Source organism: Scyliorhinus torazame, chromosome 15 (assembly GCF_047496885.1).
Source record: "Scyliorhinus torazame isolate Kashiwa2021f chromosome 15, sScyTor2.1, whole genome shotgun sequence".
NCBI classification, from domain to species: domain Eukaryota; kingdom Metazoa; phylum Chordata; class Chondrichthyes; order Carcharhiniformes; family Scyliorhinidae; genus Scyliorhinus; species Scyliorhinus torazame.
This window is the reverse complement of record NC_092721.1, coordinates 182748613-182771088: the sequence shown is the minus strand read 5'-3', so window position 1 is coordinate 182771088 and position 22476 is coordinate 182748613. Positions and strand designations below refer to the sequence as shown.

At 52.6% G+C, this 22476-nt stretch overlaps 1 protein-coding gene across 1 annotated transcript in view; it reads right to left on the bottom strand.

The window, feature by feature from the left end:
- The window catches only part of gabrg3 (gamma-aminobutyric acid type A receptor subunit gamma3), a 1021256-nt gene that overhangs the window by 141426 nt on the left and 857354 nt on the right, over positions 1-22476 (bottom strand). Inside the window, exon 7 of the mRNA XM_072477216.1 lies at positions 6244-6396. Within this exon, the coding sequence (XP_072333317.1) occupies positions 6244-6396 (153 nt within the window). The remainder of the gene's footprint in view (positions 1-6243; positions 6397-22476) is intronic.

Here is a 22476-nt window from a genome sequence, read left to right as displayed (position 1 = left end):
GCCTGGGCCGCCAAAATTTCCGGGGACGCCCGTCCGACGCCCTCCCGCGATTCTCCCAAGCGGCGGGAACGGCCCGGTCGAGTTTCGCGGGCCGCAGGCCGGAGACACCGAAAATGGCGATTCTCCGGCACCCCCGCTACTCTGAGGCCCGGATGGGCTGAGCGGCCAGGCCAAAACGGCGGGTTCCCCCCGGCGCCGTCCATACCTGGTCGCTGCAGTCGTGGGCGGTGCGTGAACGCTGGGGGGGGCGGCCTGTGGGGGGGGGGGGCGAGGGGGGATCCTGCACCTGGATCCGTGGCCCCACAAGATCCGTCCGCCATCTTCTTGCAGGGCGGACTTAGAGAGGACGGCAACCACGCATGCGCAGGTTGGCGCCGGCCAACCCGCGCATGCGTGGATGCCGTCCGTTATGCGGCGCCGGCCGCGTCATCTATGCGGCGCCGCTTTTACGCGGGCGACAAGGCCTGGCGCGGGTAGATGACGCGGCCCCGATACTGGCCCATTGTCAGGGCCTGAATCGGTCAGGTCCGGGGCCGTTCCCCGCCGTCGTGAACCTCTACGGCGTTCACGACGGCGCGGCCACTTCGGCGTGGGAGTGGAGAATCCCGCCCAATGTGTTGGAGGCAAAGTGTGAACAAAATAGTTGAGTTTAAAATCAGTAACGTAAAGAGAAACAAGAAAGGCTGCGATGGAGAAGTGGGATTTTGGAGATGGAACTTGAAAGAGAAGACAAAATCCTGTGGAAAAATGGGTCAGAGAACCTCCTCAGTTATCGAGAGCCGGATTCAAGTCTAATGTCCCGGGCGGATCTTCCAGGCATTTTCTCTGCCAGAATCTTCTGGTCCCACCGACAGTGATTCCCTGCCTCCGTGGAAACTGCAGCAGGGGTTCACTGTCAGCAGGACCAGAAGTCCTTGCCACCAGCCAATGGAGGGCCGCCTCTGCTCCCGCTAAACACGCCGCGGAGTGCCTATCGTATCTATTTGTCATCTTTTCTCAGTTAAATGGCAACTTTTTCCGACGTAGGTACATATGAGCATACAAATTAGGAGAGGAGTAGGCAATTCGGTCCCATGGGCCAGCTCCGCCATTTGATAAGATCAAGGCCAATCTGATTGTGACCTCTCAACTCCACATTCCTATGACAAAATGACAGAACCACAGAATTGGTACGATGCAGCAGGAGGCCATTCAGCCCACCCAATCTGCACCGGCTCTCCAAATGAGCATTGCCACCTAGTGCCATTCTCCTGCCTTTTCCCTGTAGCCCTTTGAATAGAAACAATCACCTACTGCCCTCTTGAATGCTGCAATGGAACGTGCCACCCTTAGAGGCAGTGCATTCCAGACCCAAACTACTCAATGGAAAAAAATATTTCTCACATCACGGGCGGGATTCTCCGACCCCCCGCCGGGTCGGAGAATCGCCGGGGGCTGGCGTGAATCCCGCCCCCGCCGGTTGCCGAATTCTCCGGCACCGGATATTCGGCGGGGGTGGGAATCGCGCCGCGCCGGTTGGCGGGCGCCCCCCCCCCCCGGCGATTCCCCGGCCCGCGATGGGCCGAAGTCCCGCTGCTGGATTGCCTGTCCCGCCGGCGTGGATTAAACCACCTTTTGAATGGTGGGACAAGGCAGCGCGAGTGGGCTCCGGGGTCCTGGATCTCGCCCCGGGGGGGTGCCCCCACGGTGGCCTGGCCCGTGAACGGGGCCCACCGATCCGCGGGCGGGCCTGTGCCGTGGGGGCACTCTTTTCCTTCCGCCTTTGCCATGGTCTCCACTATGGCGGAGGCGGCAGAGACCCCCTCCACTGCGCATGCGCGGGGATGCCGTGAGCGGTCGCTGACCCTCCCGCGCATGCACCGCACGGCAAAGTCATTTCCGCGCCAGCTGGCGGGGCACCAAAGGCCTTTCCCGCCAGCTGGCGGGGCGGAAATCAGTCCGGCGTGGGCCTAGCCCCTCAAGGTAAGGGCTCGGCCCCTCAAGATGTGGAGAATTTCGCACCTTTGGGGCGGCGTGGTGCCAAACTGATTCGCGCCGTTTTTGGCGCCGGTCAGCGGACATCGCGCCGATTACGGAGAATCCCGCCCCACATTTCTTTATTTTGCAAATCACCTTAAATCTGGATCATCTCATTTGTGATCCTTTTATGAGGGGAAATAGTTTCTCACTCTCTGTTCAGCCCCCTCTTGATTTCGTACACCTCTATCAAATCTTGTCTTAGGCTTCTCTCCTGGGTAGCAGATGCAAAATATCCATTTAACACCTCAGCCATGCCCCAGCCTCCATGTGTAATTCCCCTTTTAGAACATAAGACCTAGGAGCAGGAGTCGGCCATCTGGCCCCTCGAGTCTCCTCCGCCATTCAAGAGATCATGGCTGATCTTTTGTGCACTCAGCTCCACTTTCCGGCCCGAACACCATAACCCTTTATTCCTTTATTCTTCAAAAAACTATCTCTCTTTATCTTGAAAACATTTAATGAAGGAGCCTCAACTGTTTACTGGGCAGGGAATTCCATAGATTGACAACCCTTTGGGTGAAGATGTTCCTCCTAAGCTCAGTCCTCAATCTACTTCCCTTTATTTTGAGGCTATGCCCCCAGGTTCTGCTTTCACCCACCAGTGGAAACAACCTGCCTGCATCTATCCTATCTATTCCCTTCATAATCTTATATGTTTCTGTAAGATTCCCCCCCCGCATCCTTCTAAATTCCAATGAGTACAGTCCCCAGTCTACTCAACCTCTCCTCGTAATCCAACCCCTTCAGCTCTGGGATTTACCAAGTGAATCTCCTCTGCACACCCTCCAACACCAGTACGACTTTCTCAGGTAAGGAGACCAAAACTTAACACAATACTCCAGGTGTGGCCTCACTAACACCTTTTATAATTGCAGCATAACCTCCCTAGTCTTAAACTACATCCCTCTAGCAATGAAGGACAAAACTCCATTCGCCTTCTTAATCACCTGTTACAACTGTAAACCAACCTTTTGCGACTCATGCACTAGGACACCCAGGTCCCTCTGCACAGCACAGTGGGACCTGGGTCTATAATCAGCCCTAATTCTCTTTTTATCACCCTTTTACTCTTTATGTGCTGAAAGAAGATTTGGGATTCCCCTTTATATTGGCTGCCAGTCTTTTCTCATCATCCCTCTACACTTCTCTCATTTGCTTTTTCATCTCCCCTCTGAACCTTCTGCAATCAGCCTGGTTTGTATTTTCCACCTATCACTTGTCATAAGCCAACTTTTAACCTTTGACTCCCTGGTCGATCAAGAATCTATCTAACAGCCTTAAAAATATTCAACACCCCAGCCTCCTCCTCTCTGGGGAAGAGGACAGCACAGATCAAAAACTCCTCACCTCTATCTATAATTGGTGACCCCCTCCTTTTGAACTCTGTCCCCTCGTTCTCGGGCGAAATTCTCCCCCAATGGCGCGATGTCCGCTGACTGGCGCCAAAAACGGCGCCAATCAGACGGGCATCGCGCCGGCCCAAAGGTGCGGAATGCTCCGCATCTTTGGCGGCCTAGCCCCGACATTGAGGGGCTAGGCCGACGCCGGAGGGATTTCCGCCCCGCCAGCTGGCGGAAATGGCGTTTGTTGCCCCGCCAGCTGGCGTGGAAATGCGGCGCATGCGCGGGAGCGTCAGCGGCCGCTGTCAGTTTCCCGGCGCATGCGCGGGAGCGTCAGCAGCCGCTGTCAGTTTCCCGCGCATGCGCAGTGGGGAGAGTCTCTTCCGCCTCCGCCATGGTGAAGGCCGTGGCGGAGGCGGAAGGGAAAGAGTGCCCCCACGGCACAGGCCCGCCCGCGGATCGGTGGGCCCCGATCGCGGGCCAGGCCACCGTGGGGGCACCCCCCGGGGTCAGATCACCCCGCGCCCCCCCCCAGGACCCCGGAGCCCGCCCACGCCGCCTGGTCCCGCCGGTAAATACCAGGTTTGATTTACGCCGGCGGGACAGGCAATTTCTGGGCGGGACTTCGGCCCATCCGGGCCGGAGAATCCAGCGGGGGGTCCCGCCAACCGGCGCAGCCCGATTCCCGCCCCCGCCCAATCTCCGGTACCGGAGACTTCGGCGGGGACGGGGGTGGGATTCATGGCGGCCAACGGCCATTCTCCGACCCGGCGGGGGGTCGGAGAATGACGCCCTCGTGTCTCCCACAAGGGGAAACATGTTTTCAGCATCCATCCTGTCAAATCCCCTCAGGATCTTACATGTTTCAATAAGGCCGCCTCTATTCCTTCTAAAGTCTAGCAGATAGAGGCCATGTCTGCACACATTTTCCTCATAAAATAACCCATCATCCTAGGAATCAGTCAAACAAACTTGCTGTGGACTGCTTCCTAATACTATTACAGCCTTTCTCAAGTAAGGAGCCTAAACTGTACACAGTATTCCTGATATGCTCTCACAAATGCCCCTTGCAGCAAAATATTCCCATATTTATAATCCATTCCCCTCATAATAAATGATAAAACACTTTCTGAACACTTCAGGAGGTGAAATCATTACAGCACTTCAGGGGCAGCACTTTAGCATTGTGGATAGCACAATTGCTTCACAGCTCCAGGGTCCCAGGTTCGATTCCGGCTTGGGTCGCTGTCTGTGTGGAGTCTGCACATCCTCCCCATGTGTGCGTGGGTTTCCTCCGGGTGCTCCGGTTTCCTCCCACAGTCCAAAGATGTGCAGGTTAGGTGGATTGGCCATGATAAATTGCCCTTCGTGTCCAAAATTGCCCTTAGTGTTGGGTGGGGTTGCTGGGTTGTGGGGATAGGGTGGTGGTGTTGACCTTGGGTAGGGTGCTCTTTCCAAGAGCCGGTGCAGACTCGATGGGCTGAATGGCCTCCTTCTGCACTGTAAATTCTCCTATGAAATTGGTCTTTAGCATTCGTTCAGAGTGGGTGATAGTGAGCTGGAAGTGGAGTGTCTGTACCTGCCAGCTTATGCTTGTGACCTGGTGGTGGCTGTGCCAGCTATGTGGAGGATGACTAAGGGAGGAAGGCTCAGGGGGAAAGGTGCAGCAGTGTCCGGACAAAGGTGGAAGAGATAGCGGAGGTGTCTGGGTGCTCGCTAAATATGGCGCCTGGACCTTCGACCCATGAGGCCATGGCAGGGATGGGGCCTTCTTGCCTGCTCCCACTCTGAGATTTGTTGAGCTCATCGCAATTTCATATTTAATGAGATGAAGAGTGCAAGATCATGCATGGTCAGCTATCCCAACCCATAATAATAATAATAATAATAATCGCTTATTGTCACGAGTAGGCTTCAATGAAGTTACTGTGAAAAGCCCCTAGTCGCCACATTCCGGCACCTGTTCGGGGAGGCCAGTACCGGAATTGAATCCACGCTGCTGGCCTTGTTCTGCATTACAAGCTAGCTGTTTAGCCCACTGTGCTAAACCAGCAGGTATCATTCCCACTTCCGCACTTGCCACCAAGCTTAGAGACTCCAGAACGCCCATAACATCTGTGTAACCTACAGCGAACCTAATGATCCAGCTCCTTTGAAAATTCATCTTGGTCGGGATGGAAGAATCAAGTGAGAGTCTGCTTTAGACCAGTGACATTTTGTTGTGTAGCACACATGAAGAGGAGGCCTGGATTTACGTCAATAAAATGCGCAATGTCTTGAATATTCTGGACAAACACAAAACAATGGGGAATTTATAATGTGATTACTTATTTTGAAGATTTTTTTAATCACACTCTTAAATTACTGATTGTGTGGTGGCAATTGTTGCGTTAACGGAGGTTTCAAAATATCGTGCTGGCAGGTTTGATTTATCACGAGGAAGTCTAGACATAGGCCGAGTCCTTTTGTAGACCATCCAAGAGAAATAGGCACAATCAAGAAATAGTAAAAAATATGCCACGTGAGTTTTAAACGCCTCTAAATTGCAGGTGGGAAAATTCATGGAATCGTAGAATGGTACAGCACGGAAGGTGACCATTTGGCCCATCATGTTGCTGCTGGTTCTTTGAAAGAGCTATCCAATTAGTTAGAACCTGCTCTTTCTCCCTAGTGCAGCACATTTTCTCCTTTTGAGTATTTGCCCCGTTCGCTTTTGGAAGTTTTGTCGAATCGTTTGCCGCCACATTCTCAAGCAGTGCATTCCAGATCATAGCAACACGTTGTGTATTTTATGTTTCCCTCACATTGCCTCTGGTTCCTCTGCCAATTAATGAAGAATCAATGAACAAAGTATCTAGGAACTAAACGTGACACCAAAACCTACCCAGTGCCGTCCTGGCTGGAGTTGCATCTTTCTTAATCCAGAATGACACCCATGATAGGACGACAGTCAATATGCACGGAATGTAGGTCTGAATTGTGAAATATCCCATTCTTCTACTCAAATCGAAGTATAACGTCATGACGACATATTCCCCTGTTTGGAAGAAAAAGATGGTTAGTGTCGTTTGGTGTTGCCTATCGACGAAAATCAACGATCTTTTCCGTAGAACAGAGAATGCTGGGAGGTGACCCATTTAGAGATCTTTCAAATTATGTAAAGGTTTGACAGGGTAGATGTTAAACATATTGAGAGAGAAAGAGCAGCGGCAATAAATCTAAGAGATTTAATTGAAAAATCCATGACTTAAGGGGAAACCTCTTTACCCACAGGGCAGCAGGAATGTAGAACACAGTGCCACAAGGAGTCATTGAGGCAAATAGTATAGATGCATTTAAGATTAAGATAAACACATGAGGATATGATATTGCGATATTATACTTGTATGATGAGATGAAGAGGGGTGGGAGAAGGCTTGTGTGAAGCATAAATGCTGCATGGACCAGTTATGATAAACAACCTGTTTCTGTGCAATATAAAAATTAATAGGTGCTCAGAAATATTGGGTTGAACTTAGTCCCTGCCGGAATAACAGGACCATTTGTACGATGGGAGCCCAACGCTCGAACCGAAGGGCTTTGCCTTGGCTTGTTCCTTGAACCATGGCAATAGCTCCCAATCAATCATGGAGTTGGGTGCAAAACACACTGAATTTGTCAAAAGAAGGATTTTTAATTCAAAGGACCATGACATGGATGGGAATGTCTCAATTACATGTTGGATTTTGAGGTTGTAGCGATCACAGGAGTGGGGTGGAGATCTGGGAAGGCTGTTCCCTGAGTCTCTCACTCTTACCTGGAGGTCCTGCTGTGGGATCTGAGAGACTGCAGTGAGATGAGCTCTCCCAAGGGAGGAAGAGGATAACCTCTCCAGCCAAGCATGGATAGAAGTGGCTGAGGAAATGAGCAGCAGAAGTGCCCTTCCAACGTGGAGACCCGCTCACCGATAAGAGGCATGGAAGGTGGGTAGCTTAACACTTTCAGCTGCCAAGCTCCACATTCTGACATTCCCTGCACTGCAATCCTCGGGTTAACACCCTCTGCAGCTCATCTCATTTCTCTTTCTCTGCTACGTCCTCACTTCTCCACCCGAGCAGCTAACATCCATCCTCAATTCTCATCCCATTGTCCTCACACACCCATGCTTCACCGTCACCTTCCTCAAATCATGTTCTTTGCTTCCTCTCCACACTAGTCATTATGAACACTTAGGTCTCTCTGCTTTCTCTCCTTGCAGGGCCCTTTGAAGGGGAAGAGAGCTGAAATGAAATGAAGGTACAACAGGTGAGTGAAGGACTAGACGGGCGAAGTGCCTTCCCAAAGGAAGTTGGCAAGCTTAAGCAGCGAAAACACTTTCTGAGAGAAGAGGTGCTTTGTGCACTACCCTCTCACCTGGCCAATGCTGGAGCTCTTCAGAGTCATTGATCAAAGCCTTTGCAACTTGTCATTGCAAGAAGCTGTGCTCTGGCCTCAGTGACCCAGGAAACTGGCTGGTTAGGAAATCCAGAACTCAGGGTTTTTAGAGCTCTTAATTCGCTTCTTAATGACCTTAATTACTTGCCCCGCAGACCCAAGAGGATTCTCAGCTCATATTCATAGACATAGACATAGAATTTACAGTGCAGTAAGAGACTATTCAGCCCATTGAGTCTGCACCGGACGATGGAAATATCACCCTCTCTTAGCCCACACCTTCACCCTGTCCCTGTAACCCAGTACACCATCTAACCTTTTTTGGACACTCAGGGCAATTTAGCATGACCAATCCACCTAACCTGCACATCTTTGAACTGTGGGAGGAAAACGGAGCACCCGGAGGAAACCCACGCAGACACGGGGAGAATGTGTAGACTCCGCACAGACAGTGACCCAAGCCGGGAATCGAACCGGGACCCGGGAGCTGTGAAGCAACCGTGCTATCCACTATGCTACCGTGCCGCCCACATTCAATCCCACATTGCAGAAAGCAGGAAGAGGGTGGGATGATGGAAGGACCTGAACTCAATGTCAATTGCAGGGGCTTTAACTCCCCACATACATGCATGACAATCAACCTTCCCTTGCCTGCGAAAATTCCACCCTCCCATTTTTTCTATTACACAGTAGTAATTATCCTTTATATCATTCTGCCATTAGATATTTATCTCAATTTTCTGGCTATACTAGAGCATCATTTTACTACAGAGGCTTTTATGGGCGGCACGGTGGCACAGTGGTTATCACTGCTGCCTTACAGCTCCAGGGTCCCGGGTCCAATTCTAGCCTTGGTTGACTGTCTGTATGGAGTTTACATTTTCTCCCTGTATCTGCACAGGTTTCCTCCGGGTGCTCCGGTTTCCTCCCACAATCCAAAGATGTGCCGGTCAGGTGGATTGGCCATGATAAATTCCCCCTTTAGTGGTAAAAAAGGTTAGGTGGGGTTACTGGGTTATAGGGTGGAGATGTGGGCTAAAGTAGGGTGCTCTTTCCAAGGGCTGGTGCAGGCTCGATGGGCCGGGTGGCCTCCTTCTGCACTGTTGGGATTCTAATATAATTATAGTGCTTACTTGGCCTATCAAACTGAATATAATGTGTGACTTGCAGTGGAATCATCATGAAGATCTGAACTTATGTAGGGCTGAAAGTATAAACAGGAAAACAAAGTGGAAACCCTCATCTGGAGGCACCACACAGGTTTACATTGATTCACCAGGGACATGGAGCACCTTGGACAGCGAGAGCCCACACAGCATTCTACAATGTTACAAGTAACAAACTGTGCGTGGGGTCCACTAGTAACGAGCCGCAGTGCAGCCTACTCCGGGGGAACAAGTCTGCGTGAAGTGGCGCTACTCGAAAGTACTTCACCCTCAAAGAGAACGAAAAGGAACAGAATACAGAAATTTGGGAGGCCAGGGAGATGTCAAGACTCAAAGATTAACTCAGCCTGTATTATCTTTCAAATAACAATGTGCTAATGGAACAGGTCATGCATCAGTCACACCTTAGTTAGGTGCACAATTATTTTTGATGCCTGCGCATATTAAATCTACATTATTTTTGACCAGATGAACTTTTTTAACAGAGTGAAAATTTCAAATACGTGACAGCTGACACTCTGGTGCAATATTGCGACAGTAATATATTATCAGAAGCGCCTCTGCTTGAATGAGATGTCAAAGGTCCTGTCTGCATAATCTGATAGATATTAAAGAACCAATTACACGATTTCAAGAAGAATACAGCATGTTCTTATTTTCCTGACCAACATGCGTCTCTCAATCTACACCAGAAAGATGGATGAGACAATCATTCATTATATTGTTGCTTGTCAGACTTGCGATAGTCTGACAGTTTGGGCGGCACAGTGGTTAGCACTGTTGCTTCACACCACCATGGACCCGGGTTCGATTCCCGGCTTGAGTCACTAACTGCGCGGAGTCTGCATTTTCTCCCTGTGTCTGCATGGGTCTCCTCCGGGTGCTCCGGTTTCCTCACACAAGTCCCGAAAGACGTGCTGTTGGGTGATTTGGACATTTTGAATTCTCCCTCAGTGTACCCGATCAGGCGCCGGAATGTGGCGACTAGGGGCTTTTCACAGTAACTTCATTGCAGTGTTAATGCAAGCCTACTTGTGACACTAATAAAGATTATTATTACAGGGCAAACTGCTGTTTGTACTTTCGGAAGGCAGTGGGGTAATGGTAATTTCACTGGGCTAGTAGCAAAATCAGGTCCAGATTCATACTCTGGGGAATAGGGTTCAAATCCTACCACAGACTCCCTGTATAAATAAAGCTGGCCAGTTTGGAACCAGCAGGAAGGAGTGAGCAGCCAGCAAAGTTGCTGCTTCGTTGCATATATATGTTATTGTAAATAAATGTTATTTCTTTGTTTCCTTAAAACTCGTGCTGGATTCTTCGTGGCCCTCACAAAACTGGCGAAGAGGGTTAAAGTGAATAGCTGTCTACACTGCTGAAGCCACCTCTTTGGATTTTTGTTGTATACAGGTTGGAAGTTGTTTTCTATGACACCATGCCTCTGCACGGACGTTTAGATGTTTTTGATGCTGCGCTGGAAAGCTGGAACCAGTACGCACAACAGATGTGTTACTATTTCCGGGCAAACAACATCACCAAAAACGAGCGGCAGGTGGTCATATTGCTCACCGCCTGCGGCCCACATACGTTTGGGGTGATTAGGAGCCTTACGTACCCAGCTGCGCCAGACACCAAAACGTTTGATGAACTTGTGAACTTAGTGGGGCAACATTTTAACCCAACCCCGTCCACGATAGTCCAACGTTACCGGTTTAATACCGCTGAGAGGACCCCAGGAGAATCCCTTGCCAACTTTCTATCCAGGCTACGCAGGATTGCGGAGTACTGTGACTATGGTGAGACCTTGTCAGAAATGTTATGCGATCGTTTGGTTTGCGGTATTAACAATGTGGCCACCCAGAGAAAGTTGTTAGCTGAGCCAACATTGACTTTTCACCAGGCCATTCAAATAGTATTGTCCCGAGAGAGCGCAGAACGAGGAGTGCAGGAGCTACAGGGAATGGAGGTGCATGCCTTGGGCCGCAACCCCTACCATCCGAAAGTGTCCCCCCGCACTCCTGTGGTACCTTGGGCGAGGCGACGTCCGGATCGACGCCAGTGGCCATCGGACATTCCTCCCCGAAGGGAGCCCTTTCCAGAACCAATGGATGAGGAGCCATGTCTGTGTCAGCCTTGTAGGCGCCGACCCCATCGCGGACGCCGGTACTGGGGGCGCCAGAGGCAGCGTCGTTCCGACCGAAACTGGGGCCAGCCCAGGGGCCGTACCTTCCATGTGAATGAACCTGCGGCGACTACTCCCGAGGACGTGGAGATGGAGGACGACTGCCTGCAGCTGCATTGTGTGGCAGCTCCCCGTGTGGCCCCCATTAAGGTGACAGTGCGGGTCAATGGTCACCCGCTTGAGATGGAGTTGGACGCTGGCGCAGCGGTCTCCGTGATCGCCCAGAGGACATTCGACCGAATCAAGCAGGGTATACAGACCCTTACATTAACCGACACACAGGCCAGGTTGGCCACCTACAAGGGGGAACCATTGGACATTGCAGGAACTATGATGACCCCTGTTGTTTATGGACGCCAGGAGGGGAGCTTCCCACTTATCGTGGTGCACGGTCATGGACCCAGCCTGCTGGGTCGGGACTGGTTGCGCCATTTGCGGTTGCAGTGGCAGCACATCCTCCAAACAGTTTCTGGAGGGTTGACTGAGGTACTAGGACGATACCCAGATGTATTCCAGCCCGGTTTGGGGAAAATAAAAGGGGCCGTAGCCCATATCCAAATCGAACCAGGAGCCACGCCGCGCTATTTCCGGGCTCGCCCGGTGCCTTACGCCTTGCTCGAGAAGGTAGAAGGGGAGCTCACTCGTTTGGAAACTTTGGGTATTATCAGGCCCGTCCGTTGACTGGGCAGCACCAATTGTACCTGTAATGAAGCCAGATGCCACAGTTCGCTTGTGCGGCGACTATAAACTTACAGTGAAAACGGCTTTCCGACTCGACCGATATCCAATGCCTCGCATAGAGTATCTCTACGCGAAGCTTGCAGGCGGACTCTCGTTCACAAAATTAGATATGAGTCACGCCTACCTACAGTTGGAGCTGGACCCTGCCTCCCGACCATATGTAACGATTAATACACACCAGTGCCTGTATGAATATACATGTTTGCCCTTTGGAGTATCCTCTGCCTGTGCTATTTTACAACGCATTATGGAGGGCATTTTGAGAGGTTTACCACGTGTCACTGTCTACTTAGATGACGTTTTGATCACAGGGACATCAGAGCAGGAACATTTGGAAAATCTGGAGGCTGTCCTTAGACGCTTTTCGGAGGCTGGAGTCCGTTTACGTTGCACAAAGTGCATCTTTCAGGCGAAGGAAGTAGTCTACCTGGGTTATCGGGTGGACCGCGAAGGTTTGCACCCCGTCACAGAGAAGGTGCGCGCGATTCAACAGGCCCCCGCCCCGACTGACACTTCGCATCTTTGTTCTTTTCTCGGCTTCGTAAACTATTACAGGAAGTTCCTCCCCAATCTGGCAACTACGCTGGCCCCGTTGCACCTTCTGCTAAAGAAAAATCACACCTGGGTTTGGGGTCAGCCGCAAGAAACCGCTTTCCGGCGGGTAAAACAACAATTGTCGTCGTCTGGGTTACTAACCCACTATGATCCTGGAAAGCTTTTGCTCGTCACATGTGATGCATCCCCGTATGGTATTGGGGCCGTCCTGTCCCACAAGATGGAGAACGGGGCCGAGCGGCCGATAGCTTTCGCCTCCCGCACATTGACTGCAGCGGAGAAAAAGTACGTGCAGATCGAGAAGGAGGGCCTGGCAGTGGTCTTTGCGGTGAAACGATTCCACCAGTACGTGTATGGCCGCCACTTCACTATCGTGACTGATCATCAGCCTCTGCTGGGACTTTTCAGAGAGGATAAGCCAATTGCTTCCGCACAAATCCAGCGCTGGGCTTTGTTGTTCGCTGCATAGGAGTATTCTCTGGAGCACAAACCAGTAACGCAGATAGCGAATGCCGACGCACTGAGCCGATTGCTTTTATCGACCGGCCCCATGTCGACCCCCACGACCAGTGAGGTGGTTGCAACCCTAAATTTTCTAGACACCTTGCCTGTCACGGCATCACAGATCCGTGAGTGGACCCAGACGGAGCCAGTCCTGTCAAAGGTTCGGCACATAGTCCTGTATGGTGGGCAGCATAGACAGTTCCCAGGCGAGTTGCGGGCATTTTCCTCCAAGCTGTCAGAATTCAGCGTGGAAGACGGCATCCTCTTGTGGGGGACGCGTGTGATTGTCCTGGAAAAAGGACAGGAACTGATACTAAGAGACTTGCACAATGGGCATCCAGGTGTGACCAAAATGAAAATGTTCGCCCGGAGTTATGTCTGGTGGCCAGGCCTCGACACCGACAGTGAGAAGATGGCCCAAAACTGCTCCATTTGCCAGGAGCATCAGAAGCTTCCGCCGGCCATGGCCCTACATCACTGGGAATGGCCAGGGCGGCCTTGGGCACGCTTGTATGCGGATTTCGCCGGCCCTTTTTAAGGATTCATATTCCTTCTATTAATCGATGCCCAGTCTAAATGGCAAGAGGTGCATAAGGTAGTAGGCACAACGTCCTGCGCAACAATTGAGAAGATGCGTTTGTCTCTTAGTACGCATGGCCTCCCCGAGGTGCTGGTCACGGATAACGGCACTCCATTCACCAGTGAGGAGTTTGCGAGGTTCACGAAGATGAACGGCATATGCCATATCCACACTGCCCCTTACCACCCGGCTTCAAATGTGCTGGCGTAGCGCGCAGTGCAGACATTCAAACGAGGCCTAAAGAAGCAGTCTTCCGGGTCAATGGACACGAGACTGGCTCGCTTTTTGTTTTCGTATAGCACCACCCCCCTTGCGCTGACTGGGGTAGCGCCCGCAGAACTCCTAATGGGCCGGAGACTTCGCACCCGCCTTAGCATGGTTTCCCCGGACATTGGCACAAAAGTACACCGCACACAAGAACGGCAGGGACATGGTTTTTCTCGGCATCGGCCGATTCGGCAGTTTGCGCCCGGTGACCCAGTGTTCGTTCGGAATTTTGCTGGTGGTGCCCAGTGGGTCCCTGGCATAATCTTTCGCCAAACGGGCCCTATATCTTACCAGGTGCAAGCCCAGGGTCGTCTCCAGCGCAAACATGTAGACCACGTTCAGTCCAGAAGACTATCCCTTCCAAAGATTCCCCGCCCCCGGAGCTCATTTCTACAGCCACAGAGACCAGACACAATGGAAAGTAGTCCTCACAATCTTCCTCTAGTGCCTCACTCAAAGCCTGCGCAGGTCGTTACCGAACCGCGTGGAGATAGAGACGCCGAAATGGCAGACGCAGCAGACTCTGACTCCGAGATGGAGACACAAGTCACATCAGAGGGGGAATCCTCGGGCCCATGGGCCATGGATGTACAACCATTACGCCGTTCATCATGGAAGCGCTTGTCTCCGTCTCGTTACACGTCGCCCGATCCAGCGCCTCGTGCAAATGGTGTCCGGCCTGCGGCAAAATGAGTCCGACGCCCTCCTTCGCCAGGGTCTTCGGTGGATTCCTTGGACTTTGGGGGGAGGGATGTTATAACCTGCCTGCTTACCATTGGCTGGGGACTAATGACAATCCCACAATCCTGTGGGAGTATGACATTCCCCAATGAGGGGGGGGCGGAGAAATCATTAGCAGACTCCTTGTATAAATAAAACTGGCCCGTTTGGAACCAGCCAGGAAGGAGTGAGCAGCAAGCGAAGTTGCTGCTGCGTTGTATATATATGTTATTGCAAATAAATGTTATTTCTTTGTTTCCATAAAACTCGTGCAGGATTCTTCGTGGCCCTCCAAAACTCTCCTTGTCCTTGAGGTAAGGAAATCTGCAGTCCTTACCTGGTCTGGCCTACATGTGACTCCAGAAGCACAGTCATGAGAGTGACTCTGCAATGGCCTGGCAAACCACTCAGTTCAAACAAGCCGCTACAAGATAGAATTAATCTGATCGCACCACCTAGCATTGACCTAGACCCCGGAAATGACAATGGCAAACACAGCCTCGCCGACGATGTAAGTTCCTCTTGACTAACATCTGGGTGGTTATGCCAAAATTGGGAGAGCTGTCCCAAAGTCTGACATAGTCATTCACACAAAATAGTGGGCGGGATTCTCCGAGCCCTCACCGGGTCACCGCCAATCACGCCAGCGCGGCGCCGGTCGGAGGCCGTTGAAAGTGGCCCCCGCGGCGATTCTCCGCGCTCGACGGGCCGAGTGCCCGCCGAGTTCCTCCGAGTCCCGCCGGTGTCGTTCGCGTGTGGTCCTCCCCGGCGGGACCTCGGCATTGCTGCGGGAGCCGTCCTGGTGGGGGTGGCGGGGGGAGCCGTCTTCGGGGGAAATTCCACGGTGGCCAGGCCCGCGATCAGGGGCAATCGATCGGCCGGCGGGCTCATACCGGTGGGGGTGCCTACATTCCTCCGCGCCGGGCCCCTGTAGGGCTCCGCCATGTTGCCCGGGGGCCGGCACGGAGACGGATGTCGCCCGCATGTGGGGACCCACGTCAGTCGTGGCACGCATGCGTGGACCCGGGCCGGCCGTGGCACGTCGGCTTTCGGCGCCAGAGCAGGGCACAGCTTTCCGGCGCCATGCTAGCCCCCGAGGAAAGGGTGAATCCCTGGGCCTGGAAGTCCGTTGACGCCGGCGCTGCTCGCGCCGGTTTTGACGCCGGCATCAACACTTGGCCGGCATTTCGGAGAATCCTGGCCTGTACCTTGCAGACGAGGGAGGAATTCTCCGGCCTTCCGGCCACGTGCTTCTCAGTGGCGCACCATTTGCTGGTGATGAGATTCTGTGTTCAATAGGAATGTCCATTGAAGCCACCCTATGCTACCAGGAAACCAGCGGGCAGGGGTGCGCTGCCATTGGGATCAGACAATCCACCCCCCTCCCATCCCCGCCCAGGGCTCTGACATCTACAGCCCTCAGTAGAAGTTCCCCAAAACCCCATTCACCCTCCCCGACTCCGTGACCACCCTACCCCCCAAAATCCTTCAACCGCCAAATCTCCCTTGCCACCGCCTGCTGACTCAACTGAAGCGCAAGCATCCTGCTGGCCTTCTGGGGAGGCTGAATAAACTCGGTTTGTTCTCACTGGAACGAAGGAGGTTGAGGGGCGACCTGATAGGGCGACAAAATTATGAGGGGCATAGACAGAGTGGATAGTCAGAGACTTTTTCTCAGGGTAGAGTTATCAATTACTAGGGGGCATAGGTTTAAGGTGTGAGGGGCAAGGTTTAGAGTAGATGTACGAGGCAAGTGTTTTTCACAGAGGGTAGTGGGTGCCTGGAACTTGCTGCCGGAGGAGGTGGCGGAAGCAGGGAAGATAGTGACATTTAAGGGGCATCTTGACAAATACATGAATAGGATGGGAATAGAGGGATACGGACGCCGGAAGTGTAGAAGATTTTAGTTTAGACGGGCAGCATGATCGGTGCAGGCTTGGAGGGCCGAAGGGCCTGTTCCTGTGCTGTACTTTTCTTTCTTCTTTGTTCTCCCCATGTTCATAAAATGTCCCCAAAGCCTGCCGCAACTGCCCTTCCCGTAGACATAAGCTCGAACTCCATCTGGAGTTTCTTCCTCTCCTTCAACAGCCCCCCCTCAAGGCCACCGAATAACTCCGTTCCACCCCCAAAATGGCCTCCGCTAATCTCTGCCTCTCCAACCATTCCTCCTCATGTACCCGAATCGAAGTAAACTCCCCCCACTTACTGCCTTGAGCACCTCCTGCAACATGGCAGCCGAGATCTCGATCTTATTGAGTAGGTATGGCCACCCCAATCTTCTCACAAATCCCCTTATCGACCAACAACCCCACATCCAGCCTCCACAGCAGCCACTGTCAGCCTCTTTCTCTATTCACATGTCCACAAGATGTGGCGCGAGATCCGACACCACAATCGCCGAGTACTCATACCCAACCACCCCAGCCAACAACATCTTGTCCATGACAGAAAGTCGATCCGGAAATACATCCGATGAACAGGAGAGAAGAACGGAAATTCCTTCGCCCTCGGCCTACCAAACTGCCACGGATCCACCTCCCCCCAATCCATTCCTAACAGTTCTTTCCCCATCGCTGACACCCTCAAGGACTTGGGGCACAACTGATCTATCCTAGGATCAAGAACCATATTGAAATCCGCACCCCCCATAATCTACCTGCGCGTGTCCAAGTCCGGAACCCTTTTCATAAAATCCATATCATTCCAATTGGGGGCATAGACATTCACCAACACCATAGGTACAACCCCAACCTACCACTTACCATCACATACCTACTCCTTGGATCCCTCCTATACTGCCAGCCAAAAAGGCTACCTTTTTACAAATCAACACTGCAAATCCCCTCTTCTTTATATCCAAATCTGGTCTGATCCATATCTCTCAGATGCGTCTCTTGCATAAACACCACGGGCGGGATTCTGCCGTAATCGGCGGGGCGGGCAGCTCTGGCGGGAAGGAGTGGCGTGAACCACTCCGGCGTCGGGTCGCCCCAAAGGTGCGGAATCCTCCGCACCTTCAGGGACTAGGCCAGCACCGGAGTGTTTGTGCCGTGCCGGCCAAAGGGGAAGGGGCTTGGCACCACGCCAACCAGCGCCAAAGGGCCTCCGCCGGCCGGCGCGAGTTGGCGCATGCGCGGGAGCGCCAGCATGTGCTGGCGTCATCCCAGCGCATGCCGAGAGGGCTTCATCTCCGCACCGGCCATGGCAGACCGCTGCAGCCGCCGGTGCGGAAGAATCGAGTGTCACCATGGCACAGGCCCGCCCGCGGATCGGTGGGCCGCGATCGTGGGCCAGGCCACCCTGGGGGCGTCTCCCGGGGCCAGATCCCCCCGCGCCTCCCCGAGAACCCCGGAGGCCACCCACTCCGCCAGGTCCAGCCAGTAAGAACCTACTCTAATTTACACCGGCGGGACCGGCAAAAAGCGGGCGGCCACTCGGCCCATCGTGGGCCGGAGAATCGCCGGGGGGCGCCGCTGCCAGCAGCTGCCGACTGGCGCGGCACGATTCCAGCCCGTGCCAAATCCCCGGCGCCAGAGAATTCTGGGATTCACGCCACCCCCCGGCGATTCTCCGATCCGGCGGGGATTCGGAGAATCCCGCCCCACATCTGCCTTTAAGTGGGTGAAAACACAGGACTGCTTGATCGGCAATTTAGTCCCCTAACGTTTCGCCCCAGTCCCGCCCTATCCCAGGTCCCCTCAAGATGACCTCTGCCATCCCCCCTAACCAACTGTGCCACAACACTCCCTTCAGCATCAATAAATCACTCCCAACTACTCCCAAACACAAAAACAAAAACAAAAATTCCCACTCCTCCCCCCCCCCCAGCCACTAACAAAGAAATCCAACACCACCCAACCCCCTCTCCGTTAATTAGCCTCCCTGCTAGCAGGAGGTCCCGCAAGCCATGGTCTTCCAAAAAGCTGCTCGCATCCTCTGGCATGTCAAAATAATGCTCCTGTCCCCTATGCGTGACCACAGTCGAGCTGGGTACAGCACCCCAAACCCCACCTTGTTCCTGTAGAGGACTGCCTTGACCCTGTTAAGCCCGATCCGCAACTTGCCCAACTCCTCTCACTAGTCCTGGTAAATATGAACCATATGGCCTTCCCAGGTGCATTCCCATGACTCCTTCACCCATTTCAGAATCTTCTCCTTATCCAAGTGCCGATGCAGCCTCACGATGATCGTTTTGGCAGCTCTCCCACTTACGGCTACCTCTGCAATGACCTGTGTGCCCCAACCACCTCAGGCAGGCGGTCAAAGACCCCCCCCCTCCCCCACCAGCTGCTCAAACATCTTGACCACATACTTTTGTGGCCTGCGTTCCCTCGATTCCTTGAGGGAGCCCCGCAATCCTCAGATTCTGCTTCCTCGAACGAGTCTCCAGATCATCGAACTTCTCCCTCAAAGTTTTCTGACCCTCCATCATCAACATTTCATCCTCCAACAAGGCTAAACGATCCTCATGGCCAGCCTCTGCCTCCTCCACCCTCTGGGTCGACACAAACTGGGCCTCCAGCTTCTGCTCCACTCTCTCCAGGACAGCCCGAATCAGCTCTGCCACCTTGGCCAGATCTTCTGAGGCTGCCTTCCTTTGCTGCTTAAACTCAGCCCCCAGGAATGCCACCAACTGCTGTGATGGCCATTGAGCTGGAAACGCTGCCACAGGTCCCTCCGCCATCTTTTCTCCTGCTACGTTTTGCAACTCCCCTTGGTCCGAATGTAGCCCCTTATTTGTCGTACTCCTTATTTGGTAACTCTTTGCCGTCACCCACTGAAGGAGAATAGCTTAACCTTTAAGATTCTCACTTTTTCCACCTATCAAAGGCTCAGATAATGGGAAGAAGGGCCAAATAATTCAACCTCAGGCAGGAGCCACCTTATGTGCGACCACTCACTCCATGGCCGACACTGGAAGGCTTCAGTTGCTTTATCAATGACCTTCCCACCATCATAAGGTCAGAGGTGGGGATGTTTGTGATAATTATACAATGTTCAGCACCATTTCCGACTCCTCAGATACTGAGGCTGTTTGTGTGCATATACAGCAAGACCTGGACAATATCTAGGCTTGGGCTGAGAAGTGGTAAGTACATTCGCATCACACAAGTGCCAGGCAATGACCATCTCCAAACAAGAGAGAATCTAACTCGCTACCCTTGACATTCAGTGGCATCATTATTGCTGAATGCCCCTCCACCAACATCCTGGGATATTACCACTGACCAGAAATTGAACTGGTCAAGCCCTATAAATACTGTGGCTACAAGAGCAGGATAGGGGCTAGGAATCGTGCGGCGAGTAACTCGCCTCCTCAATCCCCAAAATCCTGTTCACCATCCAGAACAGTCAAATCAAGAATGCGATGGAATGCTCTCCACATGCCTGAATTAATGCTGCTCCAGCAACACTAAGGAAGCTCGGCACCATCCAGGACAAAGCGGACCAGTTGACTGACACCCCGTCAATCACCACCTTAAACATTTACTCCCTCACCGCTGATATACAGTCGCAGTAATCTGCACCATCTACAAGATGCACTGCAGCAGCACATTAATGAAATGAAATGAAAATCGCTTATTGTCACAAGTAGGCTTCAATGAAGTTACTGTGAAAAGCCCCTAGTCACCACATTCCGGCGCCTGTTCGGGGAGGCTGGTACGGGAATTGAACCGTGCTGCTGGCCTGCCTTGGTCTGCTTTCGAAGCCAGCGATTTAGCCCTGTGCTAAACAGCCCCATCATTAATGCACCTTCACCAGCACCTTCCAAACCCATGACCTCTATCAAATTGGAGGACAAAGGCAGCAGATACCTGGGACCACCACACCTGCCTGTTCCCCACCAAGCCGCTCACCACCCTGACTTGGAAATATATTGCTGTTCCTTCACCTTTGCTGCTTCAAAACCCTGGAGCTCCCCCTCTAACAGCTCAATGGGTGTACCTACTGCAGCACTTCATGAAGGCGGCTCATTATCGCCTTCTCAAGGGAAACGAAGGCGGCATAGCCCACCCGTGAAAGAAAAAAAAGGTTCCTGGTTATCAGCTGTTGCTGCACTAGGAAATAGTTCACTGTGAACCACTCTGAGACATTCCTGAAACATCCTTTGACATGCAAGAGGCAATTCTAACCCTACCTGCATTTTAGAAACTGGACAACTGAGCAGGTAAAAGAAGTCAGGCTGACTTGCCTTCTAACATTACACAAAAAACAAACGGTCTACAATTTGAAGTTGCTTTACGGGCTATCACCCTCAGTAAACCGGCAGAGCTCTTTAAATACGCAGGCTGGGGTTAGATTATTACATGTGTTCTGAGTGTGGGACATGATAGGGAGGTGAATCAGGCACAGGAGATGTCTAAGCAGGAAAGCTATTTTAAAGATTAACTTTCTGTTGGCACCAGGAGTACTCTTCCAGACCCCATGGGGAAAGTTTAGTTTTCCCCTGCCCTGGACTCGCCCTCCTTCACCCCTGTGAAGTCCTACCCTCCCTTTAATCTACCTCAATATTGGCGAGTTGCCGTTTTATGCCAGCTGCCTAAAACATACCCTAAAATGTGACCCAAGAGATAAACTCACCCTCACCAGGGCATCTCATTGAGGTCTGCAAGGGGTAGCGGTGTGCAGGGGATTGAGAGCGATTTGATGGGGGCAGCACTTCAATACTCATTGACTCCTGTCCCAATTAAAATTGGGCCCCTATTCTTATGCAGAAAATTAATTGTTGCTGATAAAACCTCCCTGCAACGTCACTGGAAAGGACCTTGACACTCACTAGCTTCACACTCCATTTGCTATCAGAAATTATCTTCGTCATTGATTCATTGGAGATCATTATCCTTTTCATTTTTAGATATTAATCCAGAGGTCATAGATATTAAAGGAACAGTCCAGTGTGCAGGGACTGAATGAGAGATTGGAATCAGAATAGAAATAAACACCAGCTTTTGATGGACCAACTTTTGACGACGATCTGTTGCTTTTATGAAATCTGTTCCATAGTTTACAGACTCATCGATAATTTGACAGAATTGTTATTCTGCTACTTTCCAAAGACCGGGGGCAGGATTCGCTGTATTTGGGACTATGTCCCCAGGCCAGCGTCAAAGCTGTGGACTTTCACACCAGAAAAACTAGCGTGAAAGGGCCACATATTTCTAGCCCTGTTGGGGCCTAGCAGGGATCCGGCGTAAATCTAGCAACTTTTGCTGCAGATACGGGCCCCCGCACTTCCGGGTCGGAGGTTGCGCAGGCGGCGGCCTGCAGCGGCCGCGCTGTGCTCCATGGCGGACTCAGACCGCGGAGCTGGACCCTAAAAATAGACCCCCCCGGCCCTGATCGCCCGAACCTTGCCCGGTTGCGTATAAGGTCCCCCTTGCCTCCGATCGGCCCGCCCCTGACCAGGGAGGCCACGGACTGAGTCTGAAGCCGCCAAGCTAGTTTCCCGACCGGCTGGACCACATTAGATCCACGCCGTCAGGACTTCGGCTGGTCGGTGGCGGAGAATGGCGGAGTGGGCCTCCAGCAATGGCCCCAGATAGGTGCTAGGTGGCGCGGCATCCTCTCCGAGCACGCCGCCTTTTGGGGCCCGCAGAATCGGGGAACCGGCGCCGGTCCTGATTCCGTGCGGAGAAATGGATTCTCCGCCCTAGCGCCGCCCGGATTCCGGTGTCGGGGTGCGGAGAATCCAGCCCCGGGTATCACAAGACAGTTTTCTAACTAGAAAGGTAGACTCATGCTTTTGCTGATGTTCGTGAGCTAGTTGGCTGCTGAACCAGTCTAGTAAAATTCCACACAGTGCAGAAGCAGGCCATTCAGCCCATCGAGCCTGCGCCCACCCTCCGCAAGACCACCTACCTAGGCCCACTCCTCCACGCTATCCCCGCAACCCCACCCAACCTACACATCTTTGGACACTAAGGAGCAATTTGACATGGCCAATCCACCTAACCTGCACACCATTGGCCTGTGGGAGGAAACCGGAGC